At 43.2% G+C, this 21,244-nt stretch overlaps 1 protein-coding gene across 3 annotated transcripts in view; it reads left to right on the forward strand.

Annotated features, from left to right (window-relative positions):
• Positions 1-21,244, forward strand: part of EPS8 (EGFR pathway substrate 8, signaling adaptor) — a 175,275-nt gene that overhangs the window by 101,553 nt on the left and 52,478 nt on the right. For all 3 annotated transcript variants that reach the window (XM_081956909.1, XM_081956910.1, XM_081956911.1), the window contains exons 4-10: positions 1,680-1,747; positions 1,985-2,146; positions 2,966-3,115; positions 9,826-9,908; positions 12,442-12,578; positions 14,989-15,062; positions 20,179-20,305. In XM_081956909.1, coding sequence (XP_081813035.1) covers positions 1,680-1,747; positions 1,985-2,146; positions 2,966-3,115; positions 9,826-9,908; positions 12,442-12,578; positions 14,989-15,062; positions 20,179-20,305 — 801 coding nt within the window. The remainder of the gene's footprint in view (positions 1-1,679; positions 1,748-1,984; positions 2,147-2,965; positions 3,116-9,825; positions 9,909-12,441; positions 12,579-14,988; positions 15,063-20,178; positions 20,306-21,244) is intronic.

Genomic DNA, 21,244 nt, shown 5'->3' on the forward strand with positions numbered 1-21,244 from the left:
GGCAAGAGAAGATCTGGTAAATTGGCCCTTTAAATCACTTTAGAGCTTCTGTATATGAAGCAGTCCAGAGAGTTTCTAAAGGTGTAGGATGGTGTGATTTTACTGCTAAAGCAAAGCAGTGGTGTAGTGTTTCTTTCCTAAGTAGGGGGTTGGACTAGAAGACCTCCAAGGTCCCTTCCAATTCTGTTAAATTTAAAAATTTAAATCTAAAGATATCATTATAAGCTGCTTTAATAAGGCAGTGCCTGGAACCCAGATGAAAAAAATACTTTACAATCTGGTGGAAAATTTAGCAGGTAGGTTTTAATTATCATTTCCTCTTGAAAACAATATTTTACATCGTCCTGGACTTACAACCACAAATGAACCCAAACATCCTATTGCTAAGCGAGGCAGCTGTTAAATCATTTTATGACTTTTTTAAAAACTATGGTTGTTAAAGCAAATCATGCAGTTGCTAAGTGAAGCATATGGACATTAAGCGAACCCAGCTTCTCCCATTGTCTTGGCTTGTCAGAATCTGGCTGGGAAGGCTATAAATGGGGATTGCGTGACCCAGGGATAGTGCAGCTGCCATCAATACATGCCAGTTGCCAGGTGCCCAAATTTTGATCACGTGACCATGGAGATGGTGCAACGATGATGTGAAAACTGGCCCTTGGTCACACTTTTTCAGTGCTGTTGTAAATTTGAACGGCCACTAAATGAGTGGTTGCAAGTGGAGGACTACCTGTATTGGGAATATTGCAATAACATGGTGAAATTTAAAGTGGGAGACCTTCATCATGAGTGTAACTGATTGCAGGCCACAGTAGACAGTTCCAACTTTAGTCCGTGACAAGCAAACTGAAATATACAAACAGTCTGTGGAGTGTAGCCAGTGATTTGATTTACCACCTTAAGACAATCCGGAAGGTCATCAGGTAACCACGGCGATCTAGTTCACACACCTGGCTAAGCTGTGGCTTATTTAATTATGACTTTTTGAATAAGCCCCAATTTATTGGTTTCATCCAACGTGCTAAGTTCTAAAAGTTTACAAGTCATCGTGGCACATTTCGCTTACTCTATGAAGCCAAAACTAAAGTAACCACCCTGTGGCTTACCGTATTTTTCGGAGTATAAGACGCAGCCCCCCTAAAAGAGCATGGAAATGTTGGTGTATCTTATACACTGAATACAGCCATTTTTGGCCTCCCGAAGCCCAATCCCCGCATCCCATTTTTGTGAAAAATGGGCAAAAAATGGGCCATTTTTCACAAAAATGGGGGTGTTTTTGCCTTCCCCCACCCCCCAGAAGCACTCTGCAGGCTTCAGCAGGGCTGGGGGAAGGGAAAAATGTCCCTGTTTCGGTGAAAAACGGGGGTGTTTTTGCCTTTCCTCAGCCCATCTGAAGCCTGCAGAGGGCTCCTGGGGGCCGGAGAGGACAAAAACATATTTTTCTTACTTACCGCTTCGAAATCTTGGTGCATCTTATACACCGGTGCGTCTTATAGTCTGAAAAATACGGTCAGCTGGTGAATCAAGATTAAAAGCCTATTGAATGATATTTATTATTTTTATAATCTTAATTCAGGGATAAGCAACTGGTGCCATCACAGCTCTCCATCCATCGATATTTTTAAATAAACTTAATATTCTAATGTCATCTTTTTTCCATTTTTTTTGATAAAAACCAGAGCAAAGGAAGAATTATGCACGAGACAGCATCAGCAGCATTTCAGAGATAACACAATACCATGTGGAGGTAAGATTTTTTTAATTATTTTTATTTTATCTTATTTTATTTATGCACACCAGATATATCCATAGATAGAAATAGCTGGGGTTTTTTGTGGGTGGGGGGTTGGTTCTTTCTCCATTTTATTTGGTAAGCAATGTGTTTTGCTTTTCCAAAAAGAATCAATCCTAAAGTTTTAAGTATCTGCTCTGCTGATCCTTTTGTAAACCTGCATGTCCTTCTTCTCTTTTGCCAACCTGACAGCACCTGACTACTTTTGTTCTGGATCGGAAAGAAGCCATGATCACGGTTGATGATGGAATAAGGAAGCTAAAACTCCTGGATGCCAAAGGCAAGGTCTGGACACAAGACATGATTCTTCAAGTCGATGACAAAGCTGTCAGTCTTGTGGACTTAGAATCCAAGGTAAAGACTCAGGAATAAAGTTGACGTGTTGGCAGAGTTGGGCGAAGATCTTAAGCAAGGTTAGAGCAGGGGTGTCTAAACTCGATTTCATTGAGGGCCGCATCAGGGTTGTGTTGACCTTGGGGGACTGGGGTGGGTGTGGCCAGGGTGGGTGTGGCGAGCTTGATGTCAAAGGGGGCATCTGTGGTGGCCCTATTGCTCTGCCAGCAAAAATGGGCTTCCAAGCTCTGTTTTCAGTCATGACGGCCTTCTGCCACCCTCTGGGCCCCCACTCCCAGAGAAGTTGTGAGCAGAGAAGTTGGATTTATGTTCAATGTATGGACAATTTTTCTCAATTTTGCCAGGGAGGAAGAAATTCTCCAGCTGTGAGAATTTCACTGATGTTTTCTTCTTTGAAAAATGTCAAAAGCTCATATTCTCATTCATGAAATACTCTCAGAAATAGTGGGGGGAGGGGAAATCAGAGAATCCATCTTTCTGGCTTCTAGATTTATATTATTTTTCCCCTCACTTCTTTCCTGTTGTCATATCTTGAGCCATAGTATATCTCGCCGACTCAAGGTTGACTCAGCTTTCCATCCTTCCGAGGTAGGTAAAATGAGGACCCAGATTGTTGGGGGCAATAGGCTGACTCTGTAAACTGCTTAGAGAGGGCTGTAAAAGCACTATGAAGCGATATATAAGTCTATGAAGCGATATATCAGTCTAAGTGCTATTGCTATTTTGGAGGTACCAATATATTGGGAAGACGAGAGAAAGGATTTTAACCATGTTGAAGAATTTTGTATGTCCCACTTCTTCCTCCCATTTGCATTTCAGAATGAACTTGAGAACTTCCCCTTGAACACAATACAGCATTGCCAGGCTGTGATGAATTCATGCAACTATGACTCCATCCTTGCTCTGGTGTGCAAAGAGCCATCGCAAAGCAAAGCAGACCTCCATCTTTTCCAGTGTGATGAAGTCAAGGTAGGGCAAAATGCTGCAGTTGAACACATGGAATCTAGAATATATTAGTTTTTTTTTAAAAAATTGCTTGCTTATTTATTTTGTTCCATAACCTTACCCCGCTGTCTTCAATCTATCGCCTCCTAACTTGTTGGATCTTAAATTCTGAATTGGCAGGAAATTCTAGGAGCTGTAGCATCAATGCACCAGGAAGATGGTAGGCTATTGGAAACTTAAATATTTCCTTCATACTTAAGAACTGAACTGATCTTGTTCCTATCTTGGGTCTGAACAAGACCCATTAGATCTACTTTAACCAAAGCCAAGCGCTGATGATGCTACTTAGTTGGGTAATAAAACATCTGCAAATAAACAACTCTCAGAGATCAGCAAGGTTTCCTCATTTCAACCCCAAGATACAAATATTCTCTTCTGTTGGTATGTTTGTCCCCTCATCTACTACAGAGTTCTAACCATTAGGCATTATTTAGCGTCCTGCTTTAATGACTCTTAAATATGTTCCTATCATGTAAAGTTTGGCCCTGAGGGTTCCTGCACTCTAGAACAGCGGTCCCCAACTCTTCATGGGGTGGGGGGAGAGGAAAATTGGCCCATGCAAGCAATGGTCCGATGTGAGTATACATGTGTAACGGCCTGTCAGCTGTGTGAGTCAAGCTGCCTGCGTGTGTGCTGGCCCACCACTTGCGTGGTCCACTTCCAAATCGGCCATGGCCTGGGGGCTGCTGTAGAATATCTGACCACAGAAGGTATCATCTATCCCGTCTCTTTTAGTCTTCAAGAAAGTCTTTTAAACCTATCTATGGAGGTTCTCAATCATTCAGGTCGTGGTTGTCCCAAAGGTGCTTTTTCCAAAGGGCAACTGGACTTTCTTGTTTGGTTTTGTTTTTCCTTTGAAAACGTTCAGCTTCTCATCCAAGAAGCTTCTTCACTTCATGTGCCAGGCGGCATGGGATCCTGAAAGGTGCGGTCTGGAGGCAATTCATACACTAATAGAGGACGCACGAATTGAGGAGACAACCCATCTCTCTCCTCCAAACCCCTTCTTTATTTTTTTTAAGCTTGTTGTAGTTTTTTGTAATTTTAATTCACTTTTACGTTTACAATCTTTGTTATACGTCATTTATCCTGACGGAAACTGCTCAGAGTCACCCGAAACCACAAGTTGGGTGGCAAATAAGTTTGAAATAAATAAATGTAAACAAACAAACAAACTGAAAGTTTTAAAGAAGAAGGTGGACAAACATTTGTCTGAAATGGTATAGGCTTTCCTGCCTAAGCAGGGGGTTGGACTAGAAGACCTCCAATGTCCCTTCCAACTCTGTCATTCTACATCAGTGATGGCCAATCTTTTAGACACCAAGTGCCCAAACTGAAAGGTGCACGCCCATACAAACGCATGCATACACAGCAGAGATCTGAAGACCACAGCAGAGAACCCCTTGCTAAAAATTTTGAAGCCCACCCCTGGTCATAAGTCTAGAGCAAGGGTGTCAAACTCAAGGCCCGCAGGGTGCTTAGATCTGCCCTGCAGGGCTGCTCTGTAAACAGTGAGTGCCTCTGCCAGCGAAAATGGGCTCCTGATCTCTGTTTCCGGCTGTGACAGCCTCCTGCAACCCTCTGCCAGTGAAAATGCGGCTCGGGAGTCATTCATGCTGCCATAGGTGCCCCCAACATGAGTGACATCGAGCTGGCCAGCCCCACCCTGGCCACACCACGCCCCCATGGTCAAACCCAACTCTGATGCGACCCTCAATATAATCGAGTTTGACACCTCTGGTCTAGAAGTACCAATGTATGTCTTTCAGGGGAGCATTCCATAGTCTTGAGAGCCAGACAGGAGAAGGACCTCTTCTACATATTAGATTGCTGACCATCTGGCAGCAGAACATGCAGCTAGTCCTCAACAAGTCTCTTAGCAATCATTCAAAGTACTGAAGACCACCTGGCTGGTGGGAGGCAGGGACATAGCAAGATGTAAGATCTCTTTCTTTCATGAGCTTCTGTTTCATCGTTTGCAGGGAAATGGAAGCTCACGAAAGAAACACCACAGAGATCTGACCTGGGGCGATGGGACACGTGCCATTAATTCGCCATCCCGGTTCTCTATTCTATTCTATTCCATCCCCTCCCCTCCCATTCCTTTTCACTTCACTACACTACCCTATATTATATTATCACCAACAATCTTTCACAGTAATTGCATTTGCAGGAAACTGATAGCAGCATTTATGAATATTCTTGTTTAAGTCATTGTGATTTTCATAGCATTAGCTTACCTTAAATCAGCTCGCTGTGTGACATTTCAGAAACGTTTGTAGAAAAGCTATTCTGAGACTGCTTAGGATGGCTCACTTACACATAAATAAAAGGATGATTAAACAACAGTAGGGAATCGATAAAAGATGCTGGAATCAGAGGCCTGTTTCAGTGGTTTCTTTTCCAGACAGAACATAATGATACGTAGATTTGGCTTTTAGAACATGACTTGCTTGCTGAGGTGCTAAAGACCTAGTTGGCGATGTAATAATTTCAGCTCCTAAAGAGACTTAATATTCAAATTCTTATTTTTTTTTAAAAAAAGGATAGTTATTCTGCATTTATTTGGAAATACAAATGCCTGCGTTGTTGCTTATCGCCAGTATCCCTGAATAGTATTTGACTTCCTGCCAGCCAGTATCCATAAATATTATGGATTTCTCGCCATAATAATCCCCCTGTGATACTTAGTGTATAAATGAATTGGAGCAATGAGTGGCATTTTGGAGTATAATTGAGCTCTATAAAGGAACACAAATATTAAATAAGCAGATCTTTAGAAGCAAAGTGGACCCCTGCCAAACGAATGTGGAGGAATTCCTTAAAAGCTTGGGTCAGCAATTAGTTTTTCCAGAAGTCCATTTTGATATTGAAATAAAAGATCATGAATCACAATAATGAGACTGATCAGAAAAGGATCAGGGACTCCCGATGGAAATCTTGACAAACGGATCAACCTAGCATGCCACAACCGTAAACAAGACAAATTCTATGCAGGGAATCACTAGAAAGTTAATTAAAAACAACCCCTCTAAGTGCTTTTATGTAAATCTGTGGTGAGGTTGCACTCCCCAAAGGATTTTATAGCGGGTGAAAAGAATATCTAAAATAGAGGAGCAACCAAAATGACTAGGGAACTTTCAGTACAAGTAGGCCTCAACTTGCAACAGTTCATTTAGTGACGGCTCAAAGTTACAACCGCACTGAAAAAAGTGGACTTATGACCATTTTTCATACTTACGACCATGGAAGCATCCCCTTGGTCATACGATCAAAATTCAAATGCTTGGCAACAGGCTTATATAGTTCTCTTTCCCAAAACACAATTTGTGATTTATCCCAAACGTATAAGCCCCGTTTACCCAAACTAAAATGAATAATTCCATGTTAAATAATAGGATTAGCAAGGAAGGTTGAAGACCATAGCTGTTGGTTTGCCTAACAGAGTCTCCAATATAATACAGGTAGTCCTCGACTTAAAACTCTTCATTTAGTGACCGCTCAAACTTACCAAGAGCACTGAAAAAAGGGACTTATGGGCATTTTTCACATTTACGAACATTGCAGCCTTCCCATGATCACCTGATCAAAATAAAGCCGCTTGTCAACTGACTAATATTTATGACCGCTGCAATGTCCCTGGCAGTGGTGGGATTTAAATAATTTAACAACTGGTTCTCTGCCCTAATGACTAGCTGGGTAGGCGTGGCTCGGTGGTCATGTGATTGGGTGGGTATGGCCAACTCACCGTCACTCACATCGATGGGCTCTTCACCTAAGCTGTTACAATGTCATTAGGGTTAACCGGAGAGGCAGTTTCTGTAAGCAGGGCAACAAAGATTAGGCTAGAAACAACACCAGGATGTTTTCTTGCGACATCCACCCAGCAACCAGGCAAAGAACCCCTTGCTAAACATTTTGAAGCCCACCCCAGTCATAAGTCTAAAGCAAGGGTGTCAAACTCAAGGCCCGCAGGGTGCTTAGATCTGCCCTGCAGGGCTGCTCTGTAAACAGTGAGTGCCTCTGCCAGCGAAAATGGGCTCCTGATCTCTGTTTCCGGCTGTGACAGCCTCCTGCAACCCTCTGCCAGTGAAAATGCGGCTCGGGAGTCATTCATGCTGCCATAGGTGCCCCCAACATGAGTGACATCGAGCTGGCCAGCCCCACCCTGGCCACACCACGCCCCCATGGTCAAACCCAACTCTGATGCGACCCTCAATATAATCGAGTTTGACACCTCTGGTCTAGAAGTACCAATGTATGTCTTTCAGGGGAGCATTCCATAGTCTTGAGAGCCAGACAGGAGAAGGACCTCTTCTACATATTAGATTGCTGACCATCTGGCAGCAGAACATGCAGCTAGTCCTCAACAAGTCTCTTAGCAATCATTCAAAGTTATGACTGACACTTCCCCCCCCCCCAAAAAAAAATCTGAATCGATTTTGAACTCATGGCTGCATGCACACGTGCACTCCCAGGGCCACGGGGTCAAACGTTGGGTGCTTGTCAATCACCTCACTTTGACGCCCGTGGGCCCATGTTCATATGATTATGGTTTTTGAAGGGGGTTTTTTTCTTGCCAATTTCTGGCACTTATTTGCAGTTCCTGACCCCCCCACAAAATGCCTATTGGATAAAATGGATTTTATTAAGAACCGTGGTGCTTGCTTAATGATCATGGCATTCACTGAAGGATCACTGCAAAGTGCCCCCCCAGAAAATCAGGCCGAGTCACGTGATGCCTCGACTTAAACCGCTATGACTTATGACATTATTCTGGGCTCAACTGCGTTCATAAATTAAGGACTGCCTGTATTTGGAATGCATCTCTTCCTGATTTAAAATAGCAAAACAACCTCATAGGAAGCCTGGGTGAATTCACAGAGAACCTAGAGATTCAAGATTGCTATTTTTTTTTATGGTTGTATGTTGGGCAGCTTGTTTTAAACACCAGTCTCTTAACAACCACAGTGGGAGAAGATCAGTCATGCTCCTGTTTGTTGAATGCATTAATATGGACACTGTATGACACAAAATTATGGGGCAGGGGGCTGTGGGTTAGCTTCAATAAGGCTTCCTTGCATCTCCATATTTTAAGACATCTAGCACATTTCTTCCAATTAACTAGCATAGACATTTGCCTTAACAGGTAACATGTTGCCATTTAGCTTCTTACTGTTTGCCCTGATTGGATCCCCAAAGTTTTAGACATCCTTTTCGGGATGTGTGTTTTTTAATGTTGTACACCGCCCTGAGTCCTTTGGGAGAAGGGCGGCATATAAATCCAATAAAAACAAAACAAAACAAAACAAACATCTGTTTCATCATTTGACTACGTTCCTCTGAATTGGAATCACACCTGGCTGCATGCTGCATGCTGGGTACTCTATTGCTACATTCTGTTTACAAGCCACATGATTCCACTATAACTACCATATTTTTCAGAGTATAAGATGCACCAGAGTATAAGATCAATTAAGATTTTGAAGAGGCAAATTTTAAAAAAAAATTTATGCACTCTGCAGACCTCCCAAAAACGGCCCATTTTTCGCAAAAACGGGCCCATTTTTTGTCAAAAACGGGCCCATTTTTTGTCAAAAACAGGGCATGCATAGCCTTTAGGAAGCTTGTAGAGTGCTCCTGGGGACGGGGGGGGGGAGGGGAAATGAGCAAAAAATGAAATCTCCAGATTTTTGCCCTCCCCAGCCCCCAAGAGCACTCTGGAAGCCTCCTAAAGGCTATGCATGGCCATTTTTGCGAAGGAGGCGGGGTTTCGGGAAGCCAAAAATGCTGTATTCAGTGTATAAGATGCACCCAGATTTTCACCCTCTTTTTTGAGGGAAAAAGGTGTGTCTTATACATAATATAATAATAAAATATAGTATTAACTCAACATGGACAGAAAAAGAAACTTAAGGTGGCCATCACGTAAGTGTCTAAAATATGAAAGGAAAGTTCTTTGCTGCATCTCATGTTATTTAAATTCCCAAATCTATCTATCTATATATAAGTCAAATACCACTCACGCATCATCATGAAATATCCAGAACCGTAAAGCCTACATACTTGAAATTTGGCATATATGTTCCTCTTGGCTTCCAGGTGCTCGCTAAGAAAGGATTTTTCAAAATGACATCAGATCATTAGTATTTCTTAGATTATTACTAAAACGCTCTGATGCTAAGGAGTTAGACATTCTACTCCTCCTCCCCACCTGAAAAGAATTCTGTTCCAACTGCCACTTGGGTACGTGCATGGCCACCCCGTGACTCATCTGGCCTGTGGGCTGGGAGTTTAGACATAGGAAAGGATCAATGGGGCCAGCCTAAGGGAGAGAAGGGGGATAGGAGAGGCTTCTGTGGGGCAAGCCTCAGGGAGAGAGAGGAGAGGCCAATCGTAACAGCTCATTAATTTTCAAGCTATAAGTGTCGATTTATCAAGGCCAGTCACATAGTTTTGTAGCAGAGCACGGGTATCCAGCTAGTCACCTAATGAAGTTGATTGGCCGCTGTTTCTGGATGGACGAAGAGAGCACAAGCGGAAAGCGAACGTTACAGAATTTGTGGCTATAAGATATGGTGGCCACTCTGCCTCTAAAGCCTCCGTGCGTTCAATTGATTGCTTGCTCAGGCGTTCAGCAGTGCATCAAATTAATTGCTTCTGCTTCTGTTCAGGCCAACTTTATCCACGAAGACATCGAAAGCGCAATCAGCGATAGCAAAGGAGGGAAAGCAAAGCAGCGTCTTGAGACACTCAGGTAAAACCGAAGCCTTGCCTTGCAAATCTTTCCTTGCGTTTTCCGGCAAGGGGTACATTAAGAAGCTGGTCATGCCGGCAATATATTTTGGCCTGTGGAAAGTGACATAGATTCACTTTGATGAAGTGATTGGGGCTGTGAAGGGAACGCGACTCACTCTGATGAAGCAAAGAGATCAGCCCACTTCTCTCCACAAAGGAAATCAAGTGGCCTTGAATTATTTCAGATCCGTGGTGTGGGAGCAGGCGGCTGGCTTCAGCGCTCTTCCCAGGTGCATTGGCTGAAGTGCTTCCAAAGCAGCACATAAGCTTTGGGACAGCACGTAGCAATGTGTGCCAACACCACACAGCTGGGCACACTGAAGCCGCTGAGCATTTGCTGAAGCAACTCAGCATGGGAGAGCCCTTCAGCCAGTGTTGAAGGAGCTTTGAACAGCATTTAGTCCAAAGTTTCATCAAAACCTGGCATCTCTTCAAAGGTTCGTACAATCCCGCTGTATGTTAAACCTCCAATAACAGAAGAAGCTGTAGCTCTTTCATACTTCTTGCTAACCACTTCAATAGAAGAATATGTTGTCCTCAGACATTGCATTTCACTTTCCTACCGGTGCCTGGGCTGGTCACAGTACAAACAGAATGCTGAAATGAACAGATTTTTTGGTCTGATTTGTGATGGTTCTTTATATTCTAGCAGCTCCAAAAGTAACTAATTAAGAAACACACTTGGGGAGGTTTACAAAATTATTCTATGCCTCTCCCTCTCTTTTTCTGCCAAAGTAAAACTAAACTAAAAAAAAAACATCCTATGCAATCCAGTGAAATAAGGTAGTTGTAAAATACATAGGGGAATGGTGGCTCAGTGACTAAGATGCTGAATGTGTCCATCAGAAAGGTCGGTAGTTCGGCAGTTCGAATCCCTAGCGCTGCGTAACGGAGTGAGCTCCCGTTACTTGTCCCAGGTTCTGCCAACCTAGCAGTTGGAAAGCATGTAAAAAAATGCAAGTAGAAAAATAGGGACCACCTTTGGTGGGAAGGTAACAGCGTTCCGTACGTCTTCGGCGTTTAATCATGCCGGCCACATGATCACGGAAACGTCTTCGGACAATGCTGGCTCTTCGGCTTTGAAAAAGAGACAAATACCGTCCCCTAGAGTCAGGAACGGCTAGTACAGACGTGCGAGGAGAATGTTTCCCTTTACCTAAAACGCATTGTTTCCAGTTCTGCACAGCTTGTGTTATTGCAGAGGCGAAAATGGCTATCTGCCTAAATGCCTTGGAACAAGAGTTCTTGTCATGCTTAAGAATGCATTTGAACATTTTGGTACAGTTTCCACTTGGGTTAGTAAACCAGCACATTTTCAGAATTGTCCTTCCGTGGGCCTTTTTGAAACGCTGTGTGGACACTTTCTCTGTTTTGGCCACGAGCTCTTTAAAACCAACAAGTGTAAACTGAAATCCCATTGTTGAAACATTGTGCACCTCTGCCTTTCTCATCTGTTATTGAAATCTGAACTTCAGTAACTAATCCCTCTAGCACAGGGGTGTCAAACCTCGCGTTGTCACTACGTCGTATCGTGATGTATCGTGACTTTTTCCCCTTCACTAAACTGGGCCTGGGCGTGGTCAGAGCATGACACATCTGGCACACAGGCTGTGAGTTTAACACCCCTGCTCTAGCATAAGAGGGAATATTTAATTCAATATTTAAAATAGTCAAGAGAAAGGTAAACATTTTTCTTTATTTTCCTCGTACTGGTTGTGTTAATCTCAAAGAAAGTTTGTTTATGTGGTCACTAAAGAATGGCCATCTAGTCAAATCCAATTAAGCAGCTTCTGTTTTGTTTTGTTTTTAACGTTATTCTCTTCTAAATAGAAGGCAGTTCTGCAATGGAAGGATATAAAACTCTAATGGTGCAGTGGTTAAAGTGCAGTATTGCTGGCAAACTCTGTCCACAGCCTGGAGTTTGATCCTGGCGGGGCTCAAGGTTGACTCAGCCTTCCATCCTACAGAATTTGGTAAAATGAAGACCCAGATTTTGGGGGGCAATATGCTGACATTGTAAACCACCCAGAGTGTGCTGTAAAATGCTATGGAGCGGTAAGTGCTATTGCTAAAACTCAGCTTCACCCAAAGGTGGGTGGATGAACAGACAGACAAATGGACATACTGACAATTGATCTCTGTTGCTATATGCCGCTTCTGGCAGAGAGTCATGGCAATACAAATTGGCCAATGGCAATGGCACTTAGACTTATATACCGCTTCACAGTGCTTTACAGGCCTCTCTAAGCGGTTTACAGAGTCAGCCTATTGCCCCCAACAATCTGAGTCCTCAGTTTACCGACCTCGGAAGGATGGAAGGCTGAGTCAACCTTGAGCCGGTGAGAATTGAACTGTAGCCAGCAGCCAGCAGAAGTAGCCTGCAGTACTGCATTCTAGCCACTGCATCACCACAGCGCTTAACAAACATCTGAAAGAGGAGATCTTGTTTTCTTGGTGTTTCAATGTTATATCAGTATTTTTTTCCTATCTAGGATGATTTCAAGATCAGAGAGTGCCATTCCTCCACCTCCCAGAGCCCCAGCTCCTGTCCCCCCAGGGACTGTTACACAGGTGGATGTCCGGAGCCGAGTGGCAGCTTGGTCCGCGTGGGCAGCTGAACAGGGAGATTGTGAGTGTTAATAAGACTTTGAGATGTGGGTGTTCTACTCTGGACATTATGGAGCCTTGCCTTAGGGTAATATGACTCGTTCTCGTACAGTAAATATCCTAGTACCATGATGGCAAACCTATGGCACATGTGCCACAGGTGGTACGCGGAGCCATTTGTTAGGGCACAAGAGGCGTTTCCCTGTCAGCTCCAGCGCACATCTGGGTGCCCATAAGGCTGTTTTTCACCCTCCGGAGCCTTCAGAAGGATTCCTGAAGCCTTCGGAGGGCGAAAAACAGCCCTATGGGCAAACTGGAAGTCCATTCCTGAACTTCCGGTTTGCCCGTAAGGCTGTTTTTTGCCCTCCGGAAGCTTCAGGGAAGCCTCTTGAAGCCTTGGGGGGGGGGGGTGTTTTCGCCTTCCCCAGGCAACCAGAAAGCCTCTGGAGCCTGAGGAGGGCAAAAAACAGGTCCATTGCGTGCCAAAAGCGCGTGGGGGGGGGAGAGTAGGGGTCGCACGTTCATGCGCATATGCAGTGGTGGGGTGTCCCGTGCATAGCACTATAGGTGTGTGCACGTCCGTGCATGACCCCCCGCTCCCCTGTGCTTTTGGCACGCAATGGGAAAAAGCTTAGCCATCACTGTCCTAGTAGAATAAATTCAATCAATCATTTAGCTTATGTTTCAACTATTGTTTTAGTATACTTTTTAAAGAAATATTTTGACCCACATCTGGGAGGTCACTCCATGGTCTCTAGTCTTGAGTATGACTAGACTCTTGAAAGAGCCAGCTGTTAGTCAAATCAGGTATGGAGAAAGATAGCAATTGACATGAAGATTAAGAAGCCATGCCAAGGGCTTTTTTATGATATTTGAGCATAAAATAAGATATCAGAACAAGTCAGTGCCATAAATGGTAATCAGGGCAACTTTAAAAATGTAAAATCAGGGGTTGATGGGAGAAAAAATAAACAACAAATGTTTACTGACATAGCACTTCTAACACTAGCTCTGTTAGACTTAAAATTTGACAAATTTTGATTGGGCATCACCAAGCATTTCAAGTTTGCTTTTACTAGATTTAGAATTTTGTTTCCTAATTAGCCTTTCACTCCTGAATAGCACCGTAGTCTTGATATCTACTCTTAAGACACCTATTTTATGGGATTGCACATTTTACTAAATCATAAACTTAGACAGGATTCAGATGAATGCCGGATACTTCGTGGTTCAGTATATCATGTGGATGCAACCTTCATGTTGAGTATAGTTTGCATTGAGCTTGGCTGGACTTTGGCCAAACGTTGTTTCCCAAATCTCAGCCCCTTGTGGGGGATTCCATACTTTAAAGCACAGAAAGTCTATGTTCCATTCTAGGTGTCTCCATCTCAACCATCTTAGGCATCAAGGCTAAAGCAGGTCTCCAACCTTGGCAACTTTAAGACTTGTGGACTTCAAAAGTTCCTCAGCCAGCTGGCTGAGGAACTCTTGAAGTCCACAAGTCTTAAAGTTGCCAAGGTTGGAGACCCCTGCGCTAGACAAAGCCTGCAGCAAAAATCTTCTTTGCAAGCATCATATTTGGATGACATAAATAAGGAGACTGAAATTGGATTTCTAGCAAAAATAATGGGGCCATGGCTCCAATTCAGGCTTAAAAGATAGAAATGTGTGGATTTTTTTGCAAGAATAGTGAGCAGAATTATGCTTTGTAGCTTTAGCAAGCTGAGTGCATATTTCTGTATTGACGATAGGCAACGGTTATATTCTCAAGATGACTGATGTAAGCTGCTTCCTGTATTCCCCCAATAACTGAGATCTCTAGGATGTATAATAGGGTCAAGGACTTCTATTATGATAGTTCTTTAAATATGGGGTATGCGTTTTGGGTGGGGCACTTGACCCTGCTCTCTTCTTCCAATTCCATTTACATTTTCCAAATATGTAACCATTGATGTTTTATTTTGGCTTTCATAGGCCAGATTCATTCATTCCTGAATTAATATATTTTCCAGGTCACATGATAGATTGAATGATAAGCTTATCCGATCACCTAGGTTCTCACAATACCCTAAGTCACAATCATCACATTTTTTTTTACAATTGACATTGGTGGCCAATTTTTTGTTCAAAGCAATGGCCTTAAAATATGCAAAGACCAAAACTTCCATGATATCCACTGAGTTGGATGTTGATTGGAAGAATCTGCAAATCACAATACCAGTAAAGAAAAACACCTTCCAAGTCACATTTGTTGTCTGTTGAATGGTGTAGACTTTCTTATTTCATTCAGAGAAAAGCCAATCAATCTTAGTATGTTGTGCAAATGCAAACACTACACTTTTCAATAACATCGTTAAAATTGTTGGGGGGCAATCCCAGCCACAGTGTTTCTCCCCTGGAGGAAGCTTCTCTTCATCTCTTTGTTTCTTCAGGTGAAAAACCAAAGCAATACCATGAGCATGAAGAATCAGCTGAAATGATGGCAGCCAAGATTGACCGAGATGTTGTAAGTGGCCAAAGAGATTGCTTGCAAGATGTTTGGATGTTCCTCAAATTGGGTGGGGCAGTAGATATTGTCTATTCACGATTTTTTTCCTCCCAACAGTAAAGTTCAGGGCTGGGAAATAGGAAGGCATTAAATGGTTCCTAAACTCATTTATGGTGGCTCAGGGGCTAAGACGCTGAGCTTGTCGATCAGAAAGGTTGGCAGTTCAGCGGTTCGAATCCCTAGCGCTGCGTAGCTCCCGTTACTTGTCCCAGCTTCTGCCAACCTAGCAGTCCGAAAGCAGGTAAAAAATGCAAGTAGAAAAATAGGAGTCACCTTTGGTGGGAAGGTAACAGCGTTCTGTGCGCCTTTTGGTGTTTAGTCATGCCAGCCACATGACCACAGAGACATCTTCGGACAATGCTGGCTTACAAATGGAGATGAGCACCACCCCCCTAGAGTCGGGAACGACTAGCACATATGTGCGAGGGGAACCCTTACCTTTAAGCTCATTTATTCCAGAATTCCATCTAGAAGCTGCCCAATACTTCAGTTATGGAGAAGAGCTTAAATAACCACCTGCCACTACCTCCTTTTCTTCATGCTGGCTTCTGCTCAGTATTTAATAGTCTCAGGTGCTTCCCTGCCTCTTCCCTAATGAGCAACATGCCTTATTTCAGACTTTTAATTTTTTTTCTCAATCAAGTCCCAGCGTTGATTGCTCCCTTGAGTATTTTTAGGCTCCGATTCCGTTTCGTTACCGGTCTGGCCAGCAGATTGCAAGAAAAGTCCAACAGCAGGCAATATTGTGATTTGTGTTGATTTTGATTAAAACGGAGGTTTTTTTCAGCAGTCAAGGGTGTAAAAAAAAAAAGGAAGGCGAGGAATCCTGATTTGCATAATTTCTGGCTAAGTTTGGGTGAGCAGGTCTGTTTTTCCATGCTTTATGTTTACTAGGCTGCCTGCTCCTGCCACAATTTCTTCTTAAAAGTGTGAAGCCACGCTGGGAGTCAGATGAAAAAGACATCCTTCAGTTGCCTAGCAACTGCAGTGCGATGGTCTGGCACCCTCTTGGAACTAAGGAATGGCTGCATGGAGGGTGTTAGTTGAGGTAAGGAAGAGTGAGGTGGAGGACTGTAAGCCTGGTAAGGATGTGTAGAGGATGTGGAAAGACCCAGATGCTATATTAACTACTGACCAGTAGGAGGCATCACATGAACATTAAATGCCCCTGTTAGAAGAACTCTTCTATGTCTGAAGAGTTCCAATTCACACAATAAGTAGGCATAGCATAGTGCTTCCTACTGGACAAGTAGTGTTGCAATGGATGGCTGTGAAAGTTGGACCATAAGAAAGGCTGAGCGCCAAAGAATTGAGGCCTTTGAACTGTGGTGCTGGAGAAGATTCCTGCGAGTCCCTTGGACTGCAAGGAGATCAAACCGGTCAGTTGTAGAGGAGATCAACCCTGGCTGCTCTTTAGAAGGACGGATCCAGAAGATGAAACTCAAATACTTTGGCCACCTAATAAGAAGGAAGGACTCCCTGGAGAAGAGCCTAATGCTGGGAAGGATTGAGAGCAAAAGAAGGAGACAACAGAGAATGAGGTGGCTGGATGGAGTCACCGAAGAAGTCGGCATGAGCTTAAATGGACTCCAGAGGATGGTAGAGGACAGGAAGGCCTGGAGGAATGTCGTCCATGGGGTCATGATCAGTCGGACATGACTTCGCAACTAACAACAACAATTGGACAAGTAACTAATATAGCATCTAATGCTACTTACTGTAGGCCAAGTAATGGAGCTGGTCTGGTAGCATGAAAACAATTTGAAGGCATATTGAAAAAAAAAAGGAAAATGAACTTGCTTAGGTTCTTTAAAACCAAGAACCTTCTGCCTTGAACAGCGGTTTTCATATCGGAGCTTATCACAAGGAAGCTTCTCCAGCATCTGCCCTGGAATTTTTTTTTTAATGTTGCTGATAATCCTGAGAGCATGTTCCTTTCCTTGTACTTAAGAAAGAATTGGGAATCTTTGTGTACTTAGGGTGCTGCCACATGAACTCGGAATGCAGTCTATGATTTATAACAATTTCCTTTCCCAGATGTGGATTTCAGAGAAAGACCGATACAGGTGGGGGCAGGGAACATTAGCTGATCATTAAAGGTAACGGTTCCCCTCGCACATATGTGCTAGTCGTTCCTGAGTCTAGGGGGCGGTGCCCATCTCCGTTTCAAAGCCAAAGAACCAGCACTGTCCGAAGGCGTCTCCGTGGTCATGTGGCCGGCATGACTAAATGCCGAAGGCGCATGGAACGCTATTACCTTCCCTGGAACGCTATTATTTTTCTACCTGCATTTTTACATGCTTTCGAACTGCTAGGTTGGCAAAAGCTGGGACAAGTAACGGGAGCTCACTACGTTACGCAGTGCTAGGGATTCGAACCATTGATTTCCAAAGTGGTTTACCATTGCTTTTTTCCCAGGACTGAGAGAGTGGCTGGCTCAAGGTCACCATTGTGCCTAAGGCAGGACTAGAACTCCTGATCTCCCAGTTTATCGCTTGATGCCTTATTATTATTATTATTATTATCATTATTATTATTATTATTATTATTATTATTATTATTATTATTATTATTATTATTATTATTATTATTATTATTATTATGGTTGGTTGGTTGGTTGGTTGGTTGTAAAGTCAGCCAGATGTTTATACTGGATTTGGTATTTTTATTCACCTATTGAGTCTTTCCCAAGAAAGTGGGGTAGGCAGATGTTCGTCGGTGATATTAAAGGGACCATTGCAGGATGTAAGCTGTTCCAAGTAAAACTGCTTTTTCCAATTGATTAATAATTTCTATCAATCTGGATTGTATTCAAGTGGAACTCCAGTTGTTCTGGGACTGCACCTATTACTATTGACACTATCTTTGCTAATTATTTTTATTATGTAATATATAATACTTTAATATTATTATATGATAACATTGTCGGTGATGTTAATTGTTGTTCCTGACCATTTTATTAGGATTACAGTGAATATTTCCCCCATCTCTTCCTCCTCCCCCTCCATTTTATTGTCATAGGAACTTATAAAAATAATGTTCAAGATAGTTTTGTTGAGATTCTCAGTCGTCCAGGTCATGGTGGTCCCAAAGGTGTTTTTTCAGGAAGCAACTGTACTTTCTTGTTTTTCTTTTTCTTTTGAAGACATTCCGCTTCTCATCCCACCCCAATAAAGCACCTTTCGAGTCAACCATGACCTGAATCGCTGAGAATCTCTACAGACTTTTAGTTATACAATTTGGGATGGGCACCTTTGAATGGTGTGGGAGTAGGAATGGATTTCCAGAGGGTGGGGAAATGGGAGACTACTGGAATCAGAAGCACCACTCAGGTGACCATGAGGACACAGATAAGCCTCCAAGGGCTTCAATTACCCTGTAAAAAGGATGCCAATAACCATCTGTCTGCAAGGAATATAAATCCTTCCATTCCCCACTATCCTCTCAGAGCTGAAGAAGCTTCTTGGATGACATGCGAAACGCCTTCAAAAGAAAAAAAAAAAAGTCCAGTTGCCTCCTGAAAAAGCATCTTTGGGACAATGTGCAAGATAATGCACGTTGTGTTTCCTGGATGACCTGAGAGTTGAACATGGACCTGCTGAGCCAATTTGGACCCTCTGGTTTAGAAACAAGGAACAGTAGCCATCAAGGGACTGCCAAATCATCCCCAACAGTTTTAGCCTAGTTGGCTGTAGTGCTGCCAGTTCTATTCTATCAATATCTGGAGGGCTACACATTCTCTCTCCTCCATGAATCAGAAAAGGAAGTTGATAGACTAAGGTGGAGATAGGTATTTGGGGCCTATAGAAGTGTAATGGCGAGCCTTTGGCACACGGAGCCATATCAGTGGGCACGTGAGTTCAGCTCCGGCGCATGCCAGTTGTTTTTCAAGCCTACTGGGCCCACCAGAAGTCAGGAAGTAGGCTGTTTTCGGCCTCCAGTGGGTCTCCGGTGGGTTGGGGAAGGCCATTTTCGCCCTCCTCAGGCTCTTAGAAAGGGTCTGCAGCCTGGGGAGGGCGAAAACCAGGTCCACCGTGCCATCACATGCCAAAAGCGGAGGGGAGCGCAAGGGGTCGCGCATGCATGCATGGTGTGTGCGCACGCATAGAATTATGGGTGTGGGCATGCACGCGCACGACCCCCCCCCACACACTCCTCCCACTTTTAGCACGTGATGGCAAAAAGGTTAGCCATCGCTGCTATAGAAACTTAATTCAGGACCGAATGAAAAGAAAGGAGGCGGAGTAGTAACTTTAGAACTATATTTGCATGTGCCTTGGCCTTCAGTTGCTCTTTGTACTGAGAGCTAAAAATACTTTTAAGTGAATCCAGATTCTCATTTCATAACCATGTAAGGGGGGGGGGAAGAAAACCCAACTGTTAACTAGAGCAGAAAAAGTTTTATACTGTAAGTTCATAATTGATTGCCTTAAGGTAAGGCTAAAAATAAGGTTTCCTAGCACCATGATGGCAAACCTATGGTACGCGTGCTACAGGTTGAATGCAGAGCCTCTCTGCGGGAATGTGAGCTGTCGACCCAGCTCAGCTCCATCGCGTATGCGCATGCGCGCCTCCCGCCAGCCAGCTGGTTTTTGAGTTTTTGCTGCGCATGCATGTGGCGCATGCATGAGACATGCATGCATGTGTGGGGCTGTGCTCACATATGCAGGGGTTGTGCCTGGGGCGCATGCAAAGGGGGTTGCGCACGCATTGCATTATGGGTATACTTGCTTTCGGCACGCGGCAACAAAAAGGTTAGCCATCCCTGCCCCAGCACCCCAGAAAGAATACAGTTAAGTCAAGATCATGCATGGGAAGATCTCAAAATAATTACTCCGTAATCTTAACCAAGCACAGAGCTTTTATTGATGCCAGCTTTAGAACAAAGGGGAGAACCTAAGACTCCAGCGCTATGGTAATATCAGGTCATCTCCACTTCACAAGGTGTCCCTTTCTGTAGATAAATGTGCAGGTTTTCTGCAATGATTTCTCATTCTTCACAACTCAACACTACCAATGTTTTGGATGACGTTCCTTCCATTCATAAATGACGCCCGCTGTCTATTTTCTTTAGCAAATCCTGAATCATATTCTGGATGACATTGAATATTTTGTCACCAAGCTTCAAAAAGCAGCAGAAGCTTTTACGGAACTCTCAAAGCGGAAGAAAAGCAAGAAAAATAAGAAGAAAGGACCAGGTGGTAAGGAACACAATTGTTTCTTCTTTCAGTAGTTTTCTGATCACATTTCACTTGGCTGAACTGTTCAGAGTTCCTCTATTTAGTTAGATGAGTAGTAGCATTGGGCAGGGTTCAACAGACCTTACCCTTCAATCATTATCTATTTGCTACACTCCTGTCATGTTTGGGGTCAGGTTGATGCTTAATGTTTGACTAATGTTGAAAAGAAGAGGCAGATGATCTATTCTCCATTCTGTCATTCGTTTGCATACATACTCAGCAGAACAAAGAAACGGGTATGAATCAACATATTTTTTTTAAAAAAAAATGGAATTTCCGTAAGCCATCCATCTTGAGTCAATTAACTCTTTTGTCTGGATTCAGGGTGTGTTAGTTCGGAGTATGAAATCTTGTGAAATGTTCCATTTCAAGTGCAAAATGGGCTCTTTCAAGTGTTTTGGGAGTATTTATTTTTTTCATCTGGGAACAGAGATTATTTCTTTCAAACCCTACATTTTCAAAAATGTTTCAAACAGTCCGTCTCATGGTGGCGTTTCCCGCTCTTGAAGTGGGATTTGCAAAAATTTTCAGAACAAAATGATTTGCATCTGTGCGAGGGTTAAAATGCAGTATTGCAGGCAAACTCTGCCCACAGCCTGGAGTTTGATCTTGACCGGGCTCAAGGATGGCTCATCTTTCCATCCTTCTGAGGTCAGTAAAATGAAGATCCAGATTGTTGGGGGTAATATGATGACATTGTAAACCACCCAGAGAGTTCTGAAAAGCACTAAGGAATGGTACATAAGGCTAAATACGGTTGTTATTGCTATTGCGAAGGCATAGGAATGAGAAGATTCATGCACAGGTGCTAGCTGCCAGTTATTCATTCTCAGCCATAGGTCAAAGTGGAAAATTATTGCTCTACTATCCCACAATATTCCACTTGTCTCAACCCCAGTA

Source organism: Natrix helvetica, assembly GCF_964273705.1.
Source record: "Natrix helvetica genome assembly, chromosome: 6".
NCBI classification, from domain to species: Eukaryota; Metazoa; Chordata; class Lepidosauria; order Squamata; family Natricidae; genus Natrix; species Natrix helvetica.